Source organism: Cetorhinus maximus, chromosome 1, assembly GCF_964194155.1.
Source record: "Cetorhinus maximus chromosome 1, sCetMax3.hap1.1, whole genome shotgun sequence".
NCBI lineage: Eukaryota > Metazoa > Chordata > Chondrichthyes > Lamniformes > Cetorhinidae > Cetorhinus > Cetorhinus maximus.
Genome location: NC_135879.1, coordinates 3,438,704 through 3,457,546, shown reverse-complemented (window position 1 = coordinate 3,457,546; position 18,843 = coordinate 3,438,704). Strand labels below are relative to the sequence as shown.

The window sequence follows — 18,843 nt, the reverse complement described above, 5'->3', positions numbered from 1 at the left end:
ATTACCATCACTGAATCCCCCGCTATCAACATCCTGGAGGTTACCATTGACCTGAAACTGAAATGGACTAGCCATATAAATACTGTGGCTACAAGAGCAGGTCAGAGGCTAGGAATCCTGCAGTGAGTAACTCACCTCCTGACTCCCCAAAGCCTGTCCACCATCTACAAGGCACAAGTCAGGAGTGTGATGGAATACACTCCACTTGCCTGGATGATTGTAGCTCCCACAACACTTGAAGCTTGACACCATCCTGGACAAAGCCACCTGCTTGATTGGCACCACCTCCACAAACATTCACTCCCTCCACCACCGACACACATTAGCAATAGTGTCTACCATCTACAAGATGCACTGCAGGAATTCACCAAGGCTCCTTCGACAGGACCTTCCAAACCCATGGCTGTTACCATCTAGAGGGACAAGGGCAGCAGCTAGATGGGAACACCACCACCTGGAAGTTCCCCTCCAAGTCACACACCACCCTGACTTGGAAATAGATCGCTGTTCCTTCACTGTCGCTGGGTCAAAAGCCTGGAACTCTGAGTGCTGTGGGTGTACCTACACCACATGGACTGCAGCGATTCAAGGCGGCAGCTTTACCACCACCTTCTCAAGGGCAACTAAGAATGGGCAATAAATGCTGGCCCAGCCAGCGAAGCCCACATTCTGTAAATGAATTTTAAAAAACCATAGAGCAGCCACTTCAGAAAAGACTAGCATTTGCATGGTGCCTTTCACAACCTCATGACATCCCAAAGTGCTTTATAGTGCAGTACTTTTGGAACAACCAATTTGCACACAGCAAGGTCCCACACAGATGGCAATGTGATAGAGATTTTTATTTGTGATATTGATTGAGGGATAAGTTTTGGTCAGGACACCAGGAGAACTCCCCTGCTCTTCGAAATAGTGTCCTTGGATCTTTTATATCCAACCAAGTAGGCAGGCATCGGTTTAGCACCTCAAAAAACAGCATCTTCGAAAGAGCAGCACTCCCTCAGTACTGCATTGGGAGGTGTCAGCTTGATTTTTGTGTTCAAGGCCCTGGAGTGGAACTTGAACCTGCAATATACTAACACAATGGAGAGTGCTACCCACTGTGCCATAGCTGACCTGGAAATCTAGCAGACCCTGCAGTAATATGGAAAGACAGGTCTGGGAACTCCAGATTGAAGAACGAAACAATGCCATTCATTCCTTGGAAGCTGATCCCTTCCCAGTTCTCCCATTTTGGTAGCAAGCTCTATTTCGAAGGTCCCTTATATTTTTTTTGACCATGCAAAATTCTAGTTGTGCCAAAACCCTTTATATTAAAGATCTTAGGTTTTTTTGCTCTGGTCATCCTAGGCACATTAAATTGTATTTACAGCATATACACGAGTGACCTCCCATCCTCCAATACATGGTATCAACATATTCTTTTATTCCTTTCTCCTTCATGTGTTTATCCAGCTTTTCAATGTACTTATGCCATTCACCTCAACCGCTCCATGTGGCAGTGAGTTCCATATTCTCACCACGCTAGGTAAAGAAGTTTTTCCTGAATTCCCTATCAGACTTATGGCCCCTAGTTTCACTGTCCCCCAAAATGGAAGTATATTCTCTACATTTACCCTATCAAACCCTTTCATGTTTTTAGGCCTGTGTCAGGTCATCCCCTCAGTTTTCTCTATAAAAGAGCGAGCCACAGCCTGATATTCTTGTTGCCACATCTCCAGTGCTTCAGTTTTAGTTTTAATAATAGAGACCAGGACGGTGCTAAGTACATTTGGTAAGTTCCAGTAACACTTCTTGTAGAGCGTACGTACCACAGTAATGAGTGAATATTGGGTACAGTGGCAGACTGTTGTGTGCTAGGTAGGTGTTACATTGATGTTCTGGTGCCATCTGTCCACATGAGCAAACTGCCTTCCAAACAACGTCGTGGGTGTACCACAATGGTGGTTCAAGATGGCAGCTCACCCCCACCACCTTTCTCAAGGGTAATCAAGGAGGGGGTAACAGATGCTAGCCTTGAATGAAAAAAAAAACACACTAAGAAAAAAGCATTTGTATTGTTGATTTTGGGTTGTGAGGGAGAAACTAGTTATGTGCACAATTAAACATTTATTCAAATACTACTACAGACACAAAATGTAAAACATCAAGAAATCCAGTTAAACCCAGACATCAAATGAACAAAATTCCATGGAGTCTTTCACACAGAACAATACTCCAGACTCCCTAATACAGTTCAAGTTTCTTTGTGAGATGATAATGCAACAATTGCCTGATAATTAAGGATTTCAGCAAACGGTTTGAAGAGTCATATACTGCACTGTCATTCCCATTGTGGGCATACTAGCTACCTCAAAACAATGAGTAGAAATCCAAATGACTGAAAATGATCACTAAATCAAACACAAGTTTTTAATCTTGTAAGAAACAGGCGTTCAATTCTTAAAGTGTGTGAATACCCTGGAAAAGAAACATTTGCCACAAAAATACCTCGTGTTTTAGATCCTACTTGAACCACAGAATGCAGTACATCTACTGTGGTAAACGTGGCGATGTCAGTTATAGATAAAGCCTTCGAAATCAGTGATACAAATCCTGTCCAATGATCTTACTGAAAAACCACCAGCTTCTATCCATATGACTGGTTCATCAAAAAACCCCTAATGACGTGACAAAAATGACAAGATTCATCTTAAGCCCAGGCAATCCCAGTTCTAAACTTGTGGCCTCACGCTATCAACAAATCAATCTCCCTGATGTGCAAAATTATAAATTAGGATTGTAGAACGCTATTTAAATCAAGTGTTGATCATACCAAGATTAACTATCGCAGCGCTTTTCAAAAAGCACTGCCTATTCCAAAAGGATGACTACAGCCTCCTCAACACACCAGCCCCACGGTGCAGAAAGGGAGGAATAAGTGGGCAAGTTGGAGGATCTCCAAGCAAGTCTTCAGGGCCTTCGCCAAGGTGAACATCCCTAGGTTGGGCATTGACCACAAGAGTGGTTATTCTGGCTGCCCCTCTTCCGCACCCAGATGACCCTGGGGAGCGAGCATGAGGCCTCCTGTTTCTAATGGGAGCACCGTTGACAGCCTGTGGTTGTTTGATGGACACCGGCAATAACTTGTAAGTAACTTGTTTTCTTTTTTGAATTACTTATTCCCTTTTTTTAAAAGTTCTGTTTGAGGACACCGTGTTTGATGACACTGGCGGAACAATCCAGTGTCTCAAGTAACTAAAAGAAACATCGTGGACGGATTTCAGATGCCTACTTTTTTTTGCCCAGCATTGCTATTCTTCATCTGTAGATTGTCTCACTAAAGGAGGGAGTTTACAAAGAGCACTGACGAGCGTGCAGCCACATCACTCGATCTCAAAACATGTTCTTATTGGGGGGAAAAGAAATGTGGAACGTTACACAAATTTGTGCATTATCGTCACATTTGAAAAGACAAAATCGAACAGTGCCCCGGTTCTCCACGCACTCAATCAATGGCTGTTGGTTGGTCGGGTAGATCCATTCTGTGCCTCAGGGCGGTGGTGTTGTTGAATACTGCTGTAACAGCACCTGGTGACAAGGATTGCACACGCACACAGGCTGGATAGAGGATGGCAGCGGCAATTCATTGACGGCACACTGATTGCAGAAGATCGCGTGGCAATTATTGCAGCGTTTCTGTAAGAAAATTGAAGCCAATATTTAAAAATCAAAAGAAAAAGATGCAGTGTCAATTTGACTAGGAGCTTTTGGGATCAGATGTCCCAGTTGCGAAAAAATGCAATGCTTGGGCTCCACCCAACTATAACTGGGCAGGGTAAACACTGTTCTGACAGAGGGTTATCAGGGTAAGAGGTAACTAGTGCCACTATTTTCATGGGGTCAGGTACTCAACACAACTTCAGTTAGCCACAAAAAAATGAGGAGGAGGAAGGGAGGTTAGAAAAAAATATTTACACAGCATATCGACAGAATTTGCAATTCACAGCAACAAACACCACATTACAGGAAGGACATAATAGCTCTGGAGAAAGTGCAGAGGAGGTTTACAAGGATGTTGCCAGGGTTACAAAAGTGTTGCTACGAGGAGAGATTGGATAGGTTGGGGTTATTTTCCTTAGAACAAAGAAGGCTGAGAGGTGACTTGATTGAGGTGTACAAAATTATGAGGGGAATAGATAAGAGTGGACAGGATAAAATTGTTTCTCTTGGTGGAGAATTCTAGAACCAGGGGACATAGATTCAAGATAAGTGGCAGAAGGTGCAGGGGGGACATGAGGAAGAATTTTTTTTACAGAGGGTAGTGGGTGTCTGGAATTCGCTGCCCAAGTTGGTGGTAGAGGCAGAAACTCTAAACTCTTTTATAAAGTACCTGGATCTGCACTTTAAGTGCTGTAAGCTGCAAGGCTATGGGCCGGGTGCAGGAAGGTGGGATTAGAAAGGGCACCTGGGTGTCCTCGGGCTGGCATGGACAAGATAGGCCGAATGGCCTCCTTCTGTGCTGTAACTTTTCTACGGTTCTAAGCAGAGTCCATGAATTCTTTTATAAAGGTAAGTTCGGTGAAGAGGATATGGGAGAGCAAGCAGGAAAGTAGTAAAACTAACTGGATCATGGAGGAAACTGGTGCAAACTTGATGGGCCAAATGGCCTGATCCTGTTCTGTAAGTGTTCTCCATCAACAAATCGGTTATTTTCCATCGAAAACGACAAATGTGAAATTCTCTGTGACCTGAACTTTTCTCTGGATTTGCCACCCAAAAGAGACATGTGTAAGCTGGGTTCAAATTACATGCTTAACATGCTGGAATTTTGGGCATCTGAGTAAATATAATATGCCAGAGCCTCCTCAATCTTTTATATCTGCTACCTGGATCCTAACTTCCCATTCACTCATCATCCCTGTGCTCATTGACCTCCTCTGGCTTCTGGTCCAGCAGCACCTTGATTTTAAAAATTCTCATCCTTGTTTACAGAAAGAACACGTACACACATTGCATCTGTTTCAGCTAAACAAAATAAGTGACAGCTATTTACTGGTCCATTCTGCAGGGCAGTGCCTTGACCAGAGTCAAGCTGCCTGGTTTAAATGGCAAACAATACTCGGCAGTTAACTGGCAGTCACCATCAACTCGTGCATTCTCCATGGCAACACCTCAACCAATCAGAAAGTCCACTTGTCAACCAATCAGCACTCTCTTCTCATACAATATAAATTTATCATCTCCCTTGGATTTGTGTTCTTGTGAAATGTCCTGGTGAGTGTAAGACAAAAAATTTTGACAAAAAATGTCTTCTTTTCAGCAGAACTCAAGCTCTGTATGACCAAGCGACTGTTTGTTTTCAAATCCCTCCATGGACTTGCCTTCCCCCTCCCTATCTTTAAGTTCCTGCCCCACAACCCTCCAAGATCTCTGCAGACCCCCTAATCCTTCCACATTTCCAATTTTCTGCACTCCACCACTGGGGGACAGGCCTTTAGCTGTCTGAATCCCAAGCTCTGGAATTCCCTCCATAAACTACCCCCCCCTCCTCTCCCCTCCTTTAAAACACTCCTCAGAACCCACCTCTTTGATCAAGCTTTTGGTCACCTGACCTAATAGCTCCCTGTGCGTCTCGGTGTCAAATTCAGGCTACTAACACTCAAAGTGCTTCACAAGTTAAAGGGTGCTATATAAATGCAAGTTGTTGTCTGCCCACACAACGATACCCACCCACTGATTCAGAGACCTGCCACTGCACTGGTTATGGGTTGAGGACACTCAATATTGCCAACAGTTTCAGATGCAACAGAAAACAAGGTCACCTTTATCCTGGTCTATTGCAGTTTTATTATGAGCATTTAAAAAAAATGTTCACTGAACGTTTATCGATTTCTTTCAATGCAGTTTCATGGCCTATGTACGAGTCACATACAGGCCTCCCTGATTGCAGGAGTTTAAACATTCTGTACTCAATCTGCATGAATGATGGTCGAATAAGTTGAAACTTTAAATTTTAAGCCTCACAGACGAAATAGCCTGGCGTGGGTTTGGCATTACCCGGGGCCCCTGGTTCTTAATACTGATTTATTTTCATTTATGGGTTTGTTCTCATCACGTCAGCAACATAACAATGTCCTCACTTTAGTATCTAACATCCAGTTGTCTAAAGGTGAAGCAACTTAAAAGGAAAAAGAGTGAAGTAGAGAGGCTGACAGGTTCAGGGAAGGAATGCCAGAGCTTAGGGCCCAGGCAGCTGAAGGCACGGCCACCAATGGCGCAGCGATTAAAATCAGGGATGCTCAAGAAGCCAGAATTTGAGGTGCGCAAAGATCTCGGAGGGTTGTGGGGCTGGAGATTACAGAGATGGGGAGATGGAGGGATTAGAAAACAAGGATGAGAATTTTTAGTCAAGGTGTTGCCAAACCAGGAGCCAATGTAGGTCAGTGAGCACAGGGTAAATGCAGGCAGCAGAGTTTTGGGCGCAGTGATGATTAATGTACCTTCGGTCTGGTTACTGAGGCTTCCTCTTGACAGAGTTTGCAAATTACATTCTCCTGCCTTTCCAATATTGACCTTTCAGGTTCCTGTGAGACACAATGTTGGACAGTTACAAAACCAGCCTCTTTCGAAAAAGTATGCATAGCTGTGAGGGTCATCACAGACAAAAATGATTACCAACCTTTTCTACTTCTATTACTGTTCTTGACCTGAAAACATATTAAAGAACAAAATTAGTTCAGCTACAATTTGCACCATCTTCAGGCTCATTATATGAATGAAGAAAGAGAGAGAGAGAGAGAGAGATGGGGCTTGGTTGCAGGGGGCATGCAGGGAGAGAGAGAGAGAGAGAGAGAGACAGGTGGAGGGGCAGAGAAAGTGAGGAGGGCAGAGAGAGAAGAGGAAGAGGAGGGTGGACAGGAGATGAGATAGGATGGAAGGGGTGGGCTGGAGAGGAGTGGGGAGGGGAGCAGAGGGAGAAAACAATTACATTTACTTTTGGTGCAGTGAGTGTTTCCTTCAGGTGCTGGGGATGAGTGTTAAGTGGACACTGAGCACCAACAAGCGGAATGGAAAAAGTGCCATCCACAACATTCAACCTCCCTCAGCAGCAGTAATAAAGAAGTTAATTCTCAGGACACTTTGTAGCTTTTTGTTTTACATGAAGAAAACCCTTATTTATTTATTTCTGACCACCTGTCCACATTGCTGAGCATTTTCATTTTAATCTGATCACCAATTAAGAGTCTGGTTGGAGTTAAAGCCAGAAACAGACGGAGCTGTTTACTGGGGGATTAATTTTTCAACTCTCAATGTTGCTCAATTATTCCTCCAGCAGCTTCCAATAAATAATCTATTAACATAACCGGACAATGTTTAAACAAGGAACCATACTGCAACACAAAACAAACTCTCAAAACGTTATAATACAAACAGACCGAGTATCAAAATACCTCCTGGGCTGGTGGGTTCCGTTCAGAGGTTTGTCCTTCCCGGCCGGCCGGATTCTCCGGTTTTCTTCTCGCAGCTGCTCCAATTCCTGCCAAATTGCCAACCACCCAAAAATAACTAGTACACGGTAAACAGAACGAGTACACGATAAACAGAACGAGTACACGATAAACAGAACTATCAGACTGGGGAATAAACAGAACCTTTTGCAAATGCAGCAAGGTCACAAACAACATTAATGCTGCAATGATGTTGCCAATCACACTAGGTGCATCAGAGGACAATTGCAGTTTGACTGCTTGGGTATTGGCTTGGCCATTTACAAGATGCGGTAGGTCGAGGCACAGATTAAGTTTTTAAACATCAATCTTTATAGTTTTATTGCACTTCTGAACTCACTAATGCTCTTCACCAATAAACACACACCAAACTGGTTACGGTACAGACAGGCTAGGTTTAGTTTAAACAACACTCCGAGTATGACTCTCGCTTGCCTCACTCCAGCTGCCACACCCCAGTAATGCAACACTATCCAGGAGAAAGCTACCCACTGTCAACAGACTGGAGTCAATATCCAAATCTTCCAATACTGCTGCCCAGGTCTGCACTAACAACAGGGTACACTAGGGGAGGCAATGGCCTAGTGGTATTGTCACTGGACTAATATTCCAGAGACCCAGGATAATGCTGGAACCCGGGTTCGAAGACCCCTTGTGGACATTATTAGGAGACTTCCAAAGTTTCAGTTGCATCATTGCTCAGGTCGCTTTCAATTTTGTGCTTAGTATTAGACCAATAGATTTAGTTTACACACAAGGAAAGGCATATTGCTAATTCATAAACTTTAACCCACTTGTTCAAGCTTAATGTTGAATGACAACTCATAACACTCATGCCTCTGCACACAAGATTTACATTTATAGACAATACCCAACCTGCAACCACTAACCAGCTATCATTTCATACTACACTTGGGAAGGTCATCAAGGATCACCTGAGAGTGCAATGAATTCAAGATTCACTCCGTTTTTGTCAATATTTGAGCCCATTCAATGTCTTTGTTGATCATTTACCTTCTTCATATCGGCCATTTGTTGCTGATGAATCTTTACTTGTTCTGAGTTGTTATCGTGATGGGGATTGTTGTGCAGACTCTGTCTCTGCACCTTTAAACCCATTTCCAACTGGGAGCTGAAGAGAGAGGAATGTAATCAGAGCGATGGAGAAACCATTTTTAATTACATGGTTTATGTAATAAGCCCATGAAACGGATTGTCAAGTGTTTACAGTGATAAACTGGCATCAAAAACTGAACAGCCTGAAAAGCAGAGCAAGAGAAAACTCAAAAAGGATAAAAAGGTTTAAAACTCTGAAAACAATCAGCATAAACATGTCTCATAATCCCTTTTGTTTGAAAGATTGAGAGGTGATCTAATCTAAATGTTTAAAAATGATTCAAATAACTTGGTAGGGTAGATATAAAGAGGGAGTGATGGGGGAGGGGGGCAAGGTGGGGGTCCAGAACAAGGGGGCAGAATCTGAAAATTCGAGCCAGGCCATTCAGGGGCAATGTGTGAAGTGTTTCCTGACGATGTGGAATGGGAATCTGGAACCCTCTCCCCCAAAAAGCTGTTGAGGCTGCAGATCAATTGAAAATTTCAAAAGAGGGAGAGAGATCGATAGATTTTTGTTGGGCAAGGATATTAAGGGTTACGGAATCAAGATGTGCAGACTGAGTTAGGACACAGCTCAACCACGATCTAACTGAATGATGGAACTTGCTCGAGGGGCTGAATGGCCTCCCTGTGTTTCCCACCTACTGGGATTGACACAGAGGCCGGTGGACAGTAGCATGGAGAGGTCACTGACAAGGACCCCCAGCAGTCAAGTGAGCAGATTGGGATTGGGACCCCAGGGTGGAGATGAGAAAGGGTGCAGGGCATGGTCATGGTTCTAGGGGGCTAGTGGGTAGCCCAGAGTGGGAAAGGTCCAAGTTTCCCTGTGAGGCACCTCTTGATCTTCCTTGCACACAAAAGACGACATATTTTATAAATCACTTACCGTCTCCACCCACCTCTGCACCCATTGTTCAGAGCACAGAACCCACGTACCATAAAAATTGTTTTTAAAAAGCATCAACATCCAAATGATGGCAACAGGTCCAGACTTTTCAGTCACAACCAGGCTCTCACCTGCCCAGGGAGAGAGGCCCACACCACCTAAAACATGCCCATTAAAATGGTGTTCAACATGCAACTGGAGAGTGGTGATTTTACTCCCCTGCACCAAGGGTTGTGTAGATCTAGTCCAGCATGGCAGGGATTGGGGGTGCAGGCAGTGGGAATTAAAATTGGGGCCAACAATTTTCAAGCTCTGTTCTTGAAAAAAAAGATTTTAAATGGTGAATCACTCAAAATTACCATGGCTGCACGACAAGAGGAGGAGGTAATACCTGAACTGAGAGAGGTTATAATTACGAGGAAAGACTGAACCAAGATGGGACTTTTTTCTCTAGAGAGAAGACCGAGGGGAGAGCTGATAGAGGTCTTTAAAATTAATGAAGGGGTTCAATGGTGGGCGGGAAACGTAGGGAAGATAGTTGGGGGTGACCAAAGCTAGGGACCAGATAAAATCACTAATAAATCCATTTGGTAATTCAGGAGAAACTTCTTTACCCAGAGAGTGGTGAGAATGTGGAACTCGCTATCACAGGGAGTGGTTGAGGTGAGCCATTAACAGATACATTTAATGGGAAGCTAGATAAAGGAATAGAAGGATATGCTGACTGGTCAAGAAGGGGAGAGATGAGATTCATCGAGCTAGTCTCAATGTGAAAAATAATCTCTCCTCGACTTAAATTGGCTAAAAAAACATCCACTCCCGATAATTATCAAATTACTTTAATTAAACAATGTAAATAACGGAAAAGAGTTATATTGGTGTTTTATTTATTAGCAAACTTGAGGAGACTGGATGCATTAAACCGGAATCCTGATTTGTACCTGCCCTCCACCACTCAAACTGTTGAACTCCGAATTTCTCCAGGCATTACTATTGCGACCAACACACACTAGCCTTGCTTCCCACAGGAGTGCTTGTTCACCACATTTATGAAATTAAGAGGGGATCTTAACCAATGAAGAAATGCTGTTGAAATGGCAATTTACATAAACAGGCCAAGCAGCCCAACCGGTCCATGTTGGTGTCTATTCCTCCCACCCTATTTCATCCCAACCCAGAGTAGTAAAGAACAGGAGACCACTCAGCCCATCAAGTTTGCATCAGCTCGCTCAAGGTGCAATCTAGTTAGTTATCAGAGAAATGTACAAGCAAAAAAAATTTCCATAACATCAGTTTTAGTTTAACAAAAATATAATTTCACAAGAAATAATGAAAATAACTTCTTTCTTCTTCCTTCCTATGTCCTTTCAATGAACCTATCTGGCTTCTATCTGGGTATCTCCTTCCATTTCCATTGGCTTGACTCATCTCTGCTCCCTCAACACGTCCAACTGTGTCAAACACGAACTTGGTCTTTGACTACCACTTAACGATTGGGACTGTGACATTGGTTTGTCTTAATCAAAGCCCCTGACTGGTGGATTCCGTAATACCGACTAATTTCCAGTTTCAGAGGAATCTGAACTACAGCAGGAATCTCTTGCTCTCTTTTAGATTTCCCCTTTCAAGAAAATAATCTACATGACGCTGAGAGTCCCTCCTCCAATCTTCACTAGATATATGAATGCACTTAGTCTCTTTACAACAGCTCTGATCACATACTTCTCCTTATCACATGGGTGGTTTTTTTACCCATGATCTTCTGACCAGCAGTGAACTCTCCAAGTTTCATGCCTGGTGTGTCATGTCTCTTCTTCACTTTGCTGAAGCCTGACATCAATACCAAAGAGAGAGACAGAAAAGCAAGTCAGATGGAAACTTGTCCTAGGAGTTTTTAAACCCACTGTGTTGTAAAAAGTGAGAAACCTGTTGTAGACTGTCAAGTTATTCTGTACGAGAACAGAAAATGTCCAGTCTGTATCAAAGGGAAACATGACGGAGTCCCTACCTTGTTTGTCTCCTGGCAAATACTGCTTCACAATCTGTATACCCCTTTCTGCAGCACCATTCGATGCTGGGTGATACTGGAGTGTGTTTGACTCCACTCTTACTCGAATATTTCAAGCTTTTCTGCCTAAACTATGGACCATTAGCTGACACCATAAATTGTAAACCAACTTCTCAAAATCTCAATTTTGGCACGTGTGGCATTTGTCATAGAGGTCTACAGCACAGAAAAAGGCCCTTCGGCCCATCGAGTTTGCGCCGGTCAAACAAGTACCTAACTATTCTAATCCCATTTTCCAGCACTAGGCCCATAGTCTTGTATGCCATGGCATCGCAAGTGCACATCCAAATACTTCTTAAATGTTATGAGGGTTTCTGCCTCCATCACCCTTTCAGGCAGTGAGTTCCAGATTCCCACCACCCTCTGGGTGAAAAACTTCTTCCTCACATCCCCTCTAAACTTCCTGCCCCTTCCCTTAAATCTATGCCCCCTGGTTATTGATCCCTCCACCAAGGGGAAAAGTTCCTTCCTGTCTACCCTATCTATGCCCCTCATAATTTTATACACCTCAATCATGTCCCCCCTCAATCTCCTCTGCTCCAGGGAAAATAACCCCAGTCTATCCTCCTCATAACTAACGGCACAGGCTCAACATTTATCCACTTATGAACATACAAATTAGCAGGAGTAGGCCACTCTGTATCCCCCAAGCCAGCTCCACCATTCAATAAGATCATGGCTGACCTAATTTTAACCTCAACTTCACATTCCTGCCCACCTCACGCTAACCTTTCACCCCCTTGTTCATCAAGAATCTATCTACTTCTACCTTAAAAGACATTCAAGGACTCTGCCTCAACCACTTTTTGAGGAAGAGAATTCTAAAGTCTCTCAACCCTCAAAAAATTTTTCCTATTCGATCTTAAATGGGTGACCCTCTTATTTTTAAAGTGACCCCTAGTTCTAGATTCTCCCACAAAAGGAAACATCCTCTCCACATCCACCCTGTCAAGACCCCTCAGGATCTTATATGTTTCAATCAAGTCGCCTCTTACTCTTCTAAACTCCAGTGGATACAAACCTAACCTGTCCAACCCTCATAAGACAACCCGCCCATTCCAGGTATTAATCTAGTAAACCTTCTCTGAACTGCTTCCAATACATTTACATCTTTCCTTAAACAGCCACTTGCTGTAGCTATTGAGCAAAACCAAGATGCTCTTCCCCTTCCACTTCAAATTGACATGTACACATTCTCATGGTTTTCTGGCGCTTGCCCATTGCCCAATTTCTCATTGACACACAACTTTTCACCAACTCTTCAATATCTCCAACTACCTTTGGATACCAAAAATAGCTCTTGCTATTGCTTTCATACAGACTGTCCCTGTGTGCTCTTGAAGTTCCTCTAACAATCTCTCTCTAAACCTTGGCAGAGTAAATGTCTCTTAAACCCCACAGGAGACAGCCTTGATCTATAGAGTTTATTTCTACGTGTGAAATACTCCTGAAATTTCTCACACTCTAGTGTCATGGTTGGCTCGCCTAAACTGAGCACCACATCCTTGCGAGTTTCTTCCCTGGCAGACATTGGCATATCAGTTGTGTATGTAAAAGTAATTTGCAGGTTATTCAGTGGCTAAAAATGCATCAGACTTCACAGGAAAACCCAAAAGAATGTCTACATTTTATGACCTGCTGACTTACAATATTTAATATCGTACTGATGAACCATCAAAATCAACACGTATCCCTGAAGCTGTGCTGCCGTTAGGTATGGTCCTCCCTCCTTTGAACCAAATATGATCATAAAGGGCTTGGCGGTCGGTTAACAAAGTTAACTTTCTACCGTACACATTTGTGGAACTTTGTAACACCATAAATGGTCATTAATGCCTCTTTCTCAACTTGAGGAATTTGCTCTGGCTTACCTTGTGCCCAAACACAATGTGTACACACAGCAATCTTTCACATTGCTCAACCTTACTCCAAATGAGCTTTAGGTGATCTAAAAAATGTCACAATGTTCTTCAGTCCTCAGTTTCTCAAATGAATTGTAAAAATGAATTCCATCCCAGCCTTGTTGCCATCTCTCTGTTGTGTGTTTACACCTCCCCTTCAGAGAGGGCCATATAACAAAATGCCCAGACCTCGCAGCATTCTACAGGGTGGACCATTTAGAACCGAGATGAGGAGAAACGTCTTTGCTCAAAGTGCTATGAATCTTTTGAATTCCCTAACCCTGTGGATGCTCGATCGTTGGGTACATTGGAGAGGTCAAAAGATTTTTGGGCACTAAGACAATTAAGGAATATGGGGATGGTGCAGGAAGGTGGTGTTGAGCTAGATCAGCAGCTATGAATGAGGGGGCCAAAATGGCCAACTCCAATTTCTTGTTTTCTCAACGTTCCATGGAGCAAGGGAACGGGACTGTCCACATAAGAACTCACCAATTTGCACTAAGCTATGCTCCTGCTGTTTCACCCTCTGCCTAACCGACGGTGCAGTCACGTGGTCACCTACCGTTGCCTGTTGAGCAGATCCACCTCGTTCTGCAAACTGGCGATCTTCTCGCCAAACTCCTGCTTGAAGAGATAGTTGGCTTGCTCGGCCGACTGCCAGTTATTCTGCGTCTGTCGCAATCTGGGATTTGAGCCAGATGAGTTTGTGGTAAAACAAAAAGGCCATGGTGGAGGTAGAGGGTGGAGGTGGAGGGTGGGAGGTGGGAGGGTGCAGGGAGTGGGAAAAGATCAAGTTTAAACAAAACAAAAAAAAAACTCAATGATGGTTAGAAACAACGAAATAAAAGCAAATGCAGTCTCGCAAAAGGAAGGAGGATTCAGGCAGAGAGGAGGTTTTCTTTCCAAGTGTTTATTTTGATCTATTACTACACAGCTCACAATAATGATGGTTAATTAACAAAACAATTCTTTTTTTTTACATTTCTTTGCCCCCAGCATAAACGTATCTTTGCACCAGAATTAAGACCAGTGCAACAGCCAACACATCATTAATGCATTCGATCTAAATATTTTTAAATAAAAAATAATTTTGACAGCAAAGTGCAAAAGCAGATATTTTGTTGCACGATAAACTCCCGCATTACCTAATTAGTTGACAATTGGTTTGTCTCTAAAAGGCAACCACTTAAGTCCCACACATTCCACAATTAATTCCACATAAACTACTTGGTTCTGGGTCCTCTAACGGGCAGGTTAAAATCTGGTTACATTTTGGCATCAGCCCATCGCAAGTTCAGGTGGTCATGTTGGAACACCCAGAAACGTGCACTAGTTAGGTCACAGTTTAGTCAGGATCTCATTGAATGGTGGAACAGGTTTGAAGGGCTGAATGGCCTCCTCCTGTTCCTACATTATTTCACACAGCAGTTTAGGCACCTAATCCCACAAAACAGAATTTAGCCAAAATGGGATTTGGGCAAATGGGATTGTCCAGTTTAAGTACAGGGTGGGTGGGTGGGGGGGCTACAATATTACAATTTCAAACAGCTTTAATTTGCAAACAAGGTAATTCCAAAATTATTACAGTGAAATCTTCTCATCATCATACTGTTTTATATTGCAGATCAATTGCCTGAATTCTGAAATGGCAAACTGTTTAATGTGCATGTCTAAAAGTATAAAACTCCTACGCAGCAGTTCTCAGTGGAAGCACCCGCTTGACTGACAACTCTACAAAATTAAGCCTGGTTGTGAATTACCCCAGCATTAATCACATGAAGTATAAACAAGTGAACTGCTGTATGCATCACCCCATCTCACCTGCATTCTCAAAACTCATTCCATTTAACTTGACCCTATACGGCCTCCAACACCTCCATCTTAATTTCTTTCTTTTTACAAAATATAAGCTTCTGAACTATCCCGCCTGTACATTCGGTGTTACAGGGAGAATCCCTAATCTACACTTTATAAACTGAAAACCAATAAAAATTGGTAATGCTGCTTTATGAGCGTGTCTGCACTTGATTCAAACCCACTGCCCCTCTCCCACGCCTCTCAGTAAAAACACTTGCCTTGAAGAGCTTTTAATAAGCTCAGGACATTCCAAAACTCTTTCCAATATATGTCCAACTGGTGACATTTGGGTAAAACAAGATGGCCAAACACAACTGGCCGTGGGGCAAAACAGAGAGCCAGGTTTGAGCTTGAACACTGGAAAAGAAAATTCAGAGAGTCTCTGATTGATCTGTCTCTCTGAAGTCCAGACCACTCAAACCTAAACCATTGGGTGTTTCTGTGCTTCCACCACCACCAACCCCTTTACTCTCACCCCAAAGCTGAAGGCTAAAAAAAAGGTTCATCATTGCAGCCAAAGCTGTACTCTGTGGCTGAGAAGTCTGCCGACACTGAGATCATTCCCGACACAACGCCAAGTCAATTAGATTTTTTTAAAAAACTCTTTCAGATTAAACTTTATCAAGGATAACGGTGAAAGGTGTATGATAATAAGACGAATCCACTGTACACATTTAGTTCTATAATCTTGGTTATTTTTCTTTTTAAGGTTCGATGATATATCGGATTGGCCAAAGTCAACAACAGGTGTCACAATTGTCTTCAAACGGGCCCAGTTTTAAAATCAAACAAATTGACAACTACTTTGAAAGGGAAGCTAGCTCTCTGTTGAAGGTGGTGAAGTATTCTTGAGGAAATCATACCACACACACACACACACACACACACACACACACACACACACACACACACACACACACCAGTAAAGAAACCAGGCCATGTAAATGGTGGCAAAAAAAGGGCCACCTGTGAACCATGAATTATTCAAATACTATAATAATAATAATAATAATAATAATAAACTTCTTTGTGGTTGATTTTTAATTGGAAAAATGCTTCACTACAAACTGTAACCACAACTTTTCTAGGTTTTCTCCTCGGTTGCCAGGTTAGTAGAATGTCTTCTCTCTCTCTCTCTCTCTGGACGCCTAGTGTTCCTGTACCAGTTTCCCAGCTGCAATGTTTAGATTCCTAGCTTGCTTCACCAAATCATTTTCACTTTTTTTTTGGAGACAAGGTCATCAGCGGGGGAGGAGGCAGGTAAAGACATTGCAAAAACCGGAAGAGAGGGATGATGAAGAAAATTAAAAAGTAAGATGAACAGGAGAAAGAAAAGAAACACACAGTAAAGAGCACTTTCATTAGCAAACTTGCAGGTTGAAAATTGTTTTTCCATTGTATTTAAGCACTCAGTTTAAAATCACCATTTCCTGTTCGCTTGCAGTCCCAGATATTTAAAGTGTGTTTTGGACATCGGTCAGTCTGGTAAACCTGATCGACTTTCCCCATTAACTTCACATGTCCCCAGGTGGTTTTCTCTCCAACCACCCTCTCCCCACAGGGACGCACAGAGGTATAAAGAGTGTGGTGATGGGAAGAACAAGAGAATGGAACTAACAGCGAGGAGAAATTATTTTACACGATTTACATTTCCAAAGTTCAATACGCTGTTCTAATACTTCGAAACCTCTATTTGCATACAGTTCTCCACTATTCCTGGCCAGACTGATGGGGAAATTATCCAATCACTGCTGACTTTACACGCATCAAGTTACTATCCTCCACAGACTGCATTTTGCTGGAGAAATCATCCTGCTGTTATTGGGAGTAGCTGCTGTAGTTTTAGTCATGACTTCTGTTTGTTGTAGTTCATAGAGACTCTTTTTCAATAAACTCTGTTTAAATAAACGCTGTTTGCTCAGTAAATGGACTTTTTGGTAAAAACAGATTGGTTGTGATTCCTGCCCTAAGCCTCACCCAGCTGCCAACTTACTGGCCAACAAAGTATGATCTGTCTGGATAAGAGGTCCAGAGTTTCATATTACCAGCAGAAAAATAGTTGGACAATAAAAAGAGATACCACATCGACTCCTTGTCCACGAGCAAAAGCTGGTGTGCACACACCCCAGTGTATTAGTGCAACAGGGGGTGGTGTTTGGATTAAAGTTACTAGGACGAGTGCAAGTACAGTCATGTCCATTAAGATTTGAAGGTGGAGGGAGGGCTAACAGTCATTAAAAAATAAAACTTGTTCACTGCCTCCTCAAACAGAAAAACATTGCGGCCCATCTCTCCGAGAATTCTGCCTATGTCACTCATAACAAAACCATTAAATCGAAGAGAACCAACACAGGCACATTTAAACGATGGTCTCCTCTGGGTCTATGTGACCAGAACACATTGAGACCGATTCGACCCAGTTTGCACCTGCCTGCCACGATCGAATTTCATTCTAGCAGCGTTCTGGACTGGTTCAGGCAGCATCCAAGGTTCAGGATTGGTTTGCTGCCAGCAGAATAAAGTGAGAGTGCAGGACAGCGAGTGCAGTACTGACAGAAAGATCTGCAGGGAAATGGGAAACGAGCGAGGGGAGGGTGGGGGGAAAGACTGGGATTAAATCAGATACCTCTCTCAAAAAGAGCCAGCACAGACACAATGGGCCAAAAGGCCTCCCTTGTGTGTTGTCTGATTCCACGTGAGTTACCAATGAGAAATCTGGAATTGGAAAACTGTCTACTTGTGAACGCATTCCAAAAAAATAGAAGGGAAATAAGAATTAGACAAAATACTGTTGCTGTTGAAGGGAAGGTCATTTATTTTGCTTCCTTTTAGCCAAATGTAATCATTGAACTTTGTTACATCTTTCCTAACCCACTGTCATATTTCATCTTTTGAATTCAACAGTAACATATCCAGGACCCCTCTCCCTTGTGACCCCACCAGACTCAGGAGCATGTAGGTTTACATCATTCCCATACCGGGATAGGAAAATCCATTAACTTAAGTCATTTCTTGGATGAAGGCAATGCCGATGACACAGCGATGGACGTGCTGTCACATCCGAGCACAAGCGAGGTAAGGTGGGACAATGGGAGGGTCAGCCAGGCACCCAGTGTGGGCCATGTCCTTGGCTGCACGCGCAATGACGCGGCAGGGAACCATAAAATAAAACAAACGAGGGCGAATGAATCTGTACCACACCTCCGCTTGGTGCTGAGATATCTTTTCGCTCTTCAATTGCAGCTGTCAAGGAAGTGGAAGAGGCAGAGAGAGAAATGCAGGCAAGTATTAAAAACATTCGATGCACCAAATAGTGCACAGGTTTGTTTTTTTTCTCAAATAAAGAGATTTCTAGCCCTGGTGATTATTCCAGGTGGAATTATTTGAGCTCCTATTATTGAAGCTAGCATTCCCAAGTGGAAAACCACCCAACTCCTGCCTTGCCTATCGAAACGTTCGTGTTTAGACGCAGGCGAGTTGGTCAAAATGTGAACCGGTGTGTTCAGAGCAGCTGGAGTTCGAAGT

General features: G+C 43.1%; 1 protein-coding gene across 6 annotated transcripts in view; it reads right to left on the bottom strand.

The window, feature by feature from the left end:
- Positions 1-2,089: 2,089 nt before the first annotated feature.
- The window catches only part of rufy3 (RUN and FYVE domain containing 3), a 77,453-nt gene continuing 60,699 nt past the window's right edge, over positions 2,090-18,843 (bottom strand). For 2 of the 6 annotated variants that reach the window (XM_078567359.1, XM_078567526.1), the window contains exons 13-18: positions 14,024-14,143; positions 8,505-8,622; positions 7,434-7,519; positions 6,662-6,689; positions 6,483-6,566; positions 2,090-3,678 (exon numbers count right to left, since the gene is read on the bottom strand). In XM_078567359.1, the coding sequence (XP_078423485.1) occupies positions 3,532-3,678; positions 6,483-6,566; positions 6,662-6,689; positions 7,434-7,519; positions 8,505-8,622; positions 14,024-14,143 (583 nt within the window). In that variant the 3' untranslated portion in view covers positions 2,090-3,531. Of the gene's footprint in view, positions 3,679-6,482; positions 6,567-6,661; positions 6,690-7,433; positions 7,549-8,504; positions 8,623-14,023; positions 14,144-14,355; positions 16,537-18,843 lie in introns of those variants that run through there. The other 4 variants (XM_078567546.1, XM_078567615.1, XR_013580146.1 and 1 more) reach the window with 3 other exon arrangements.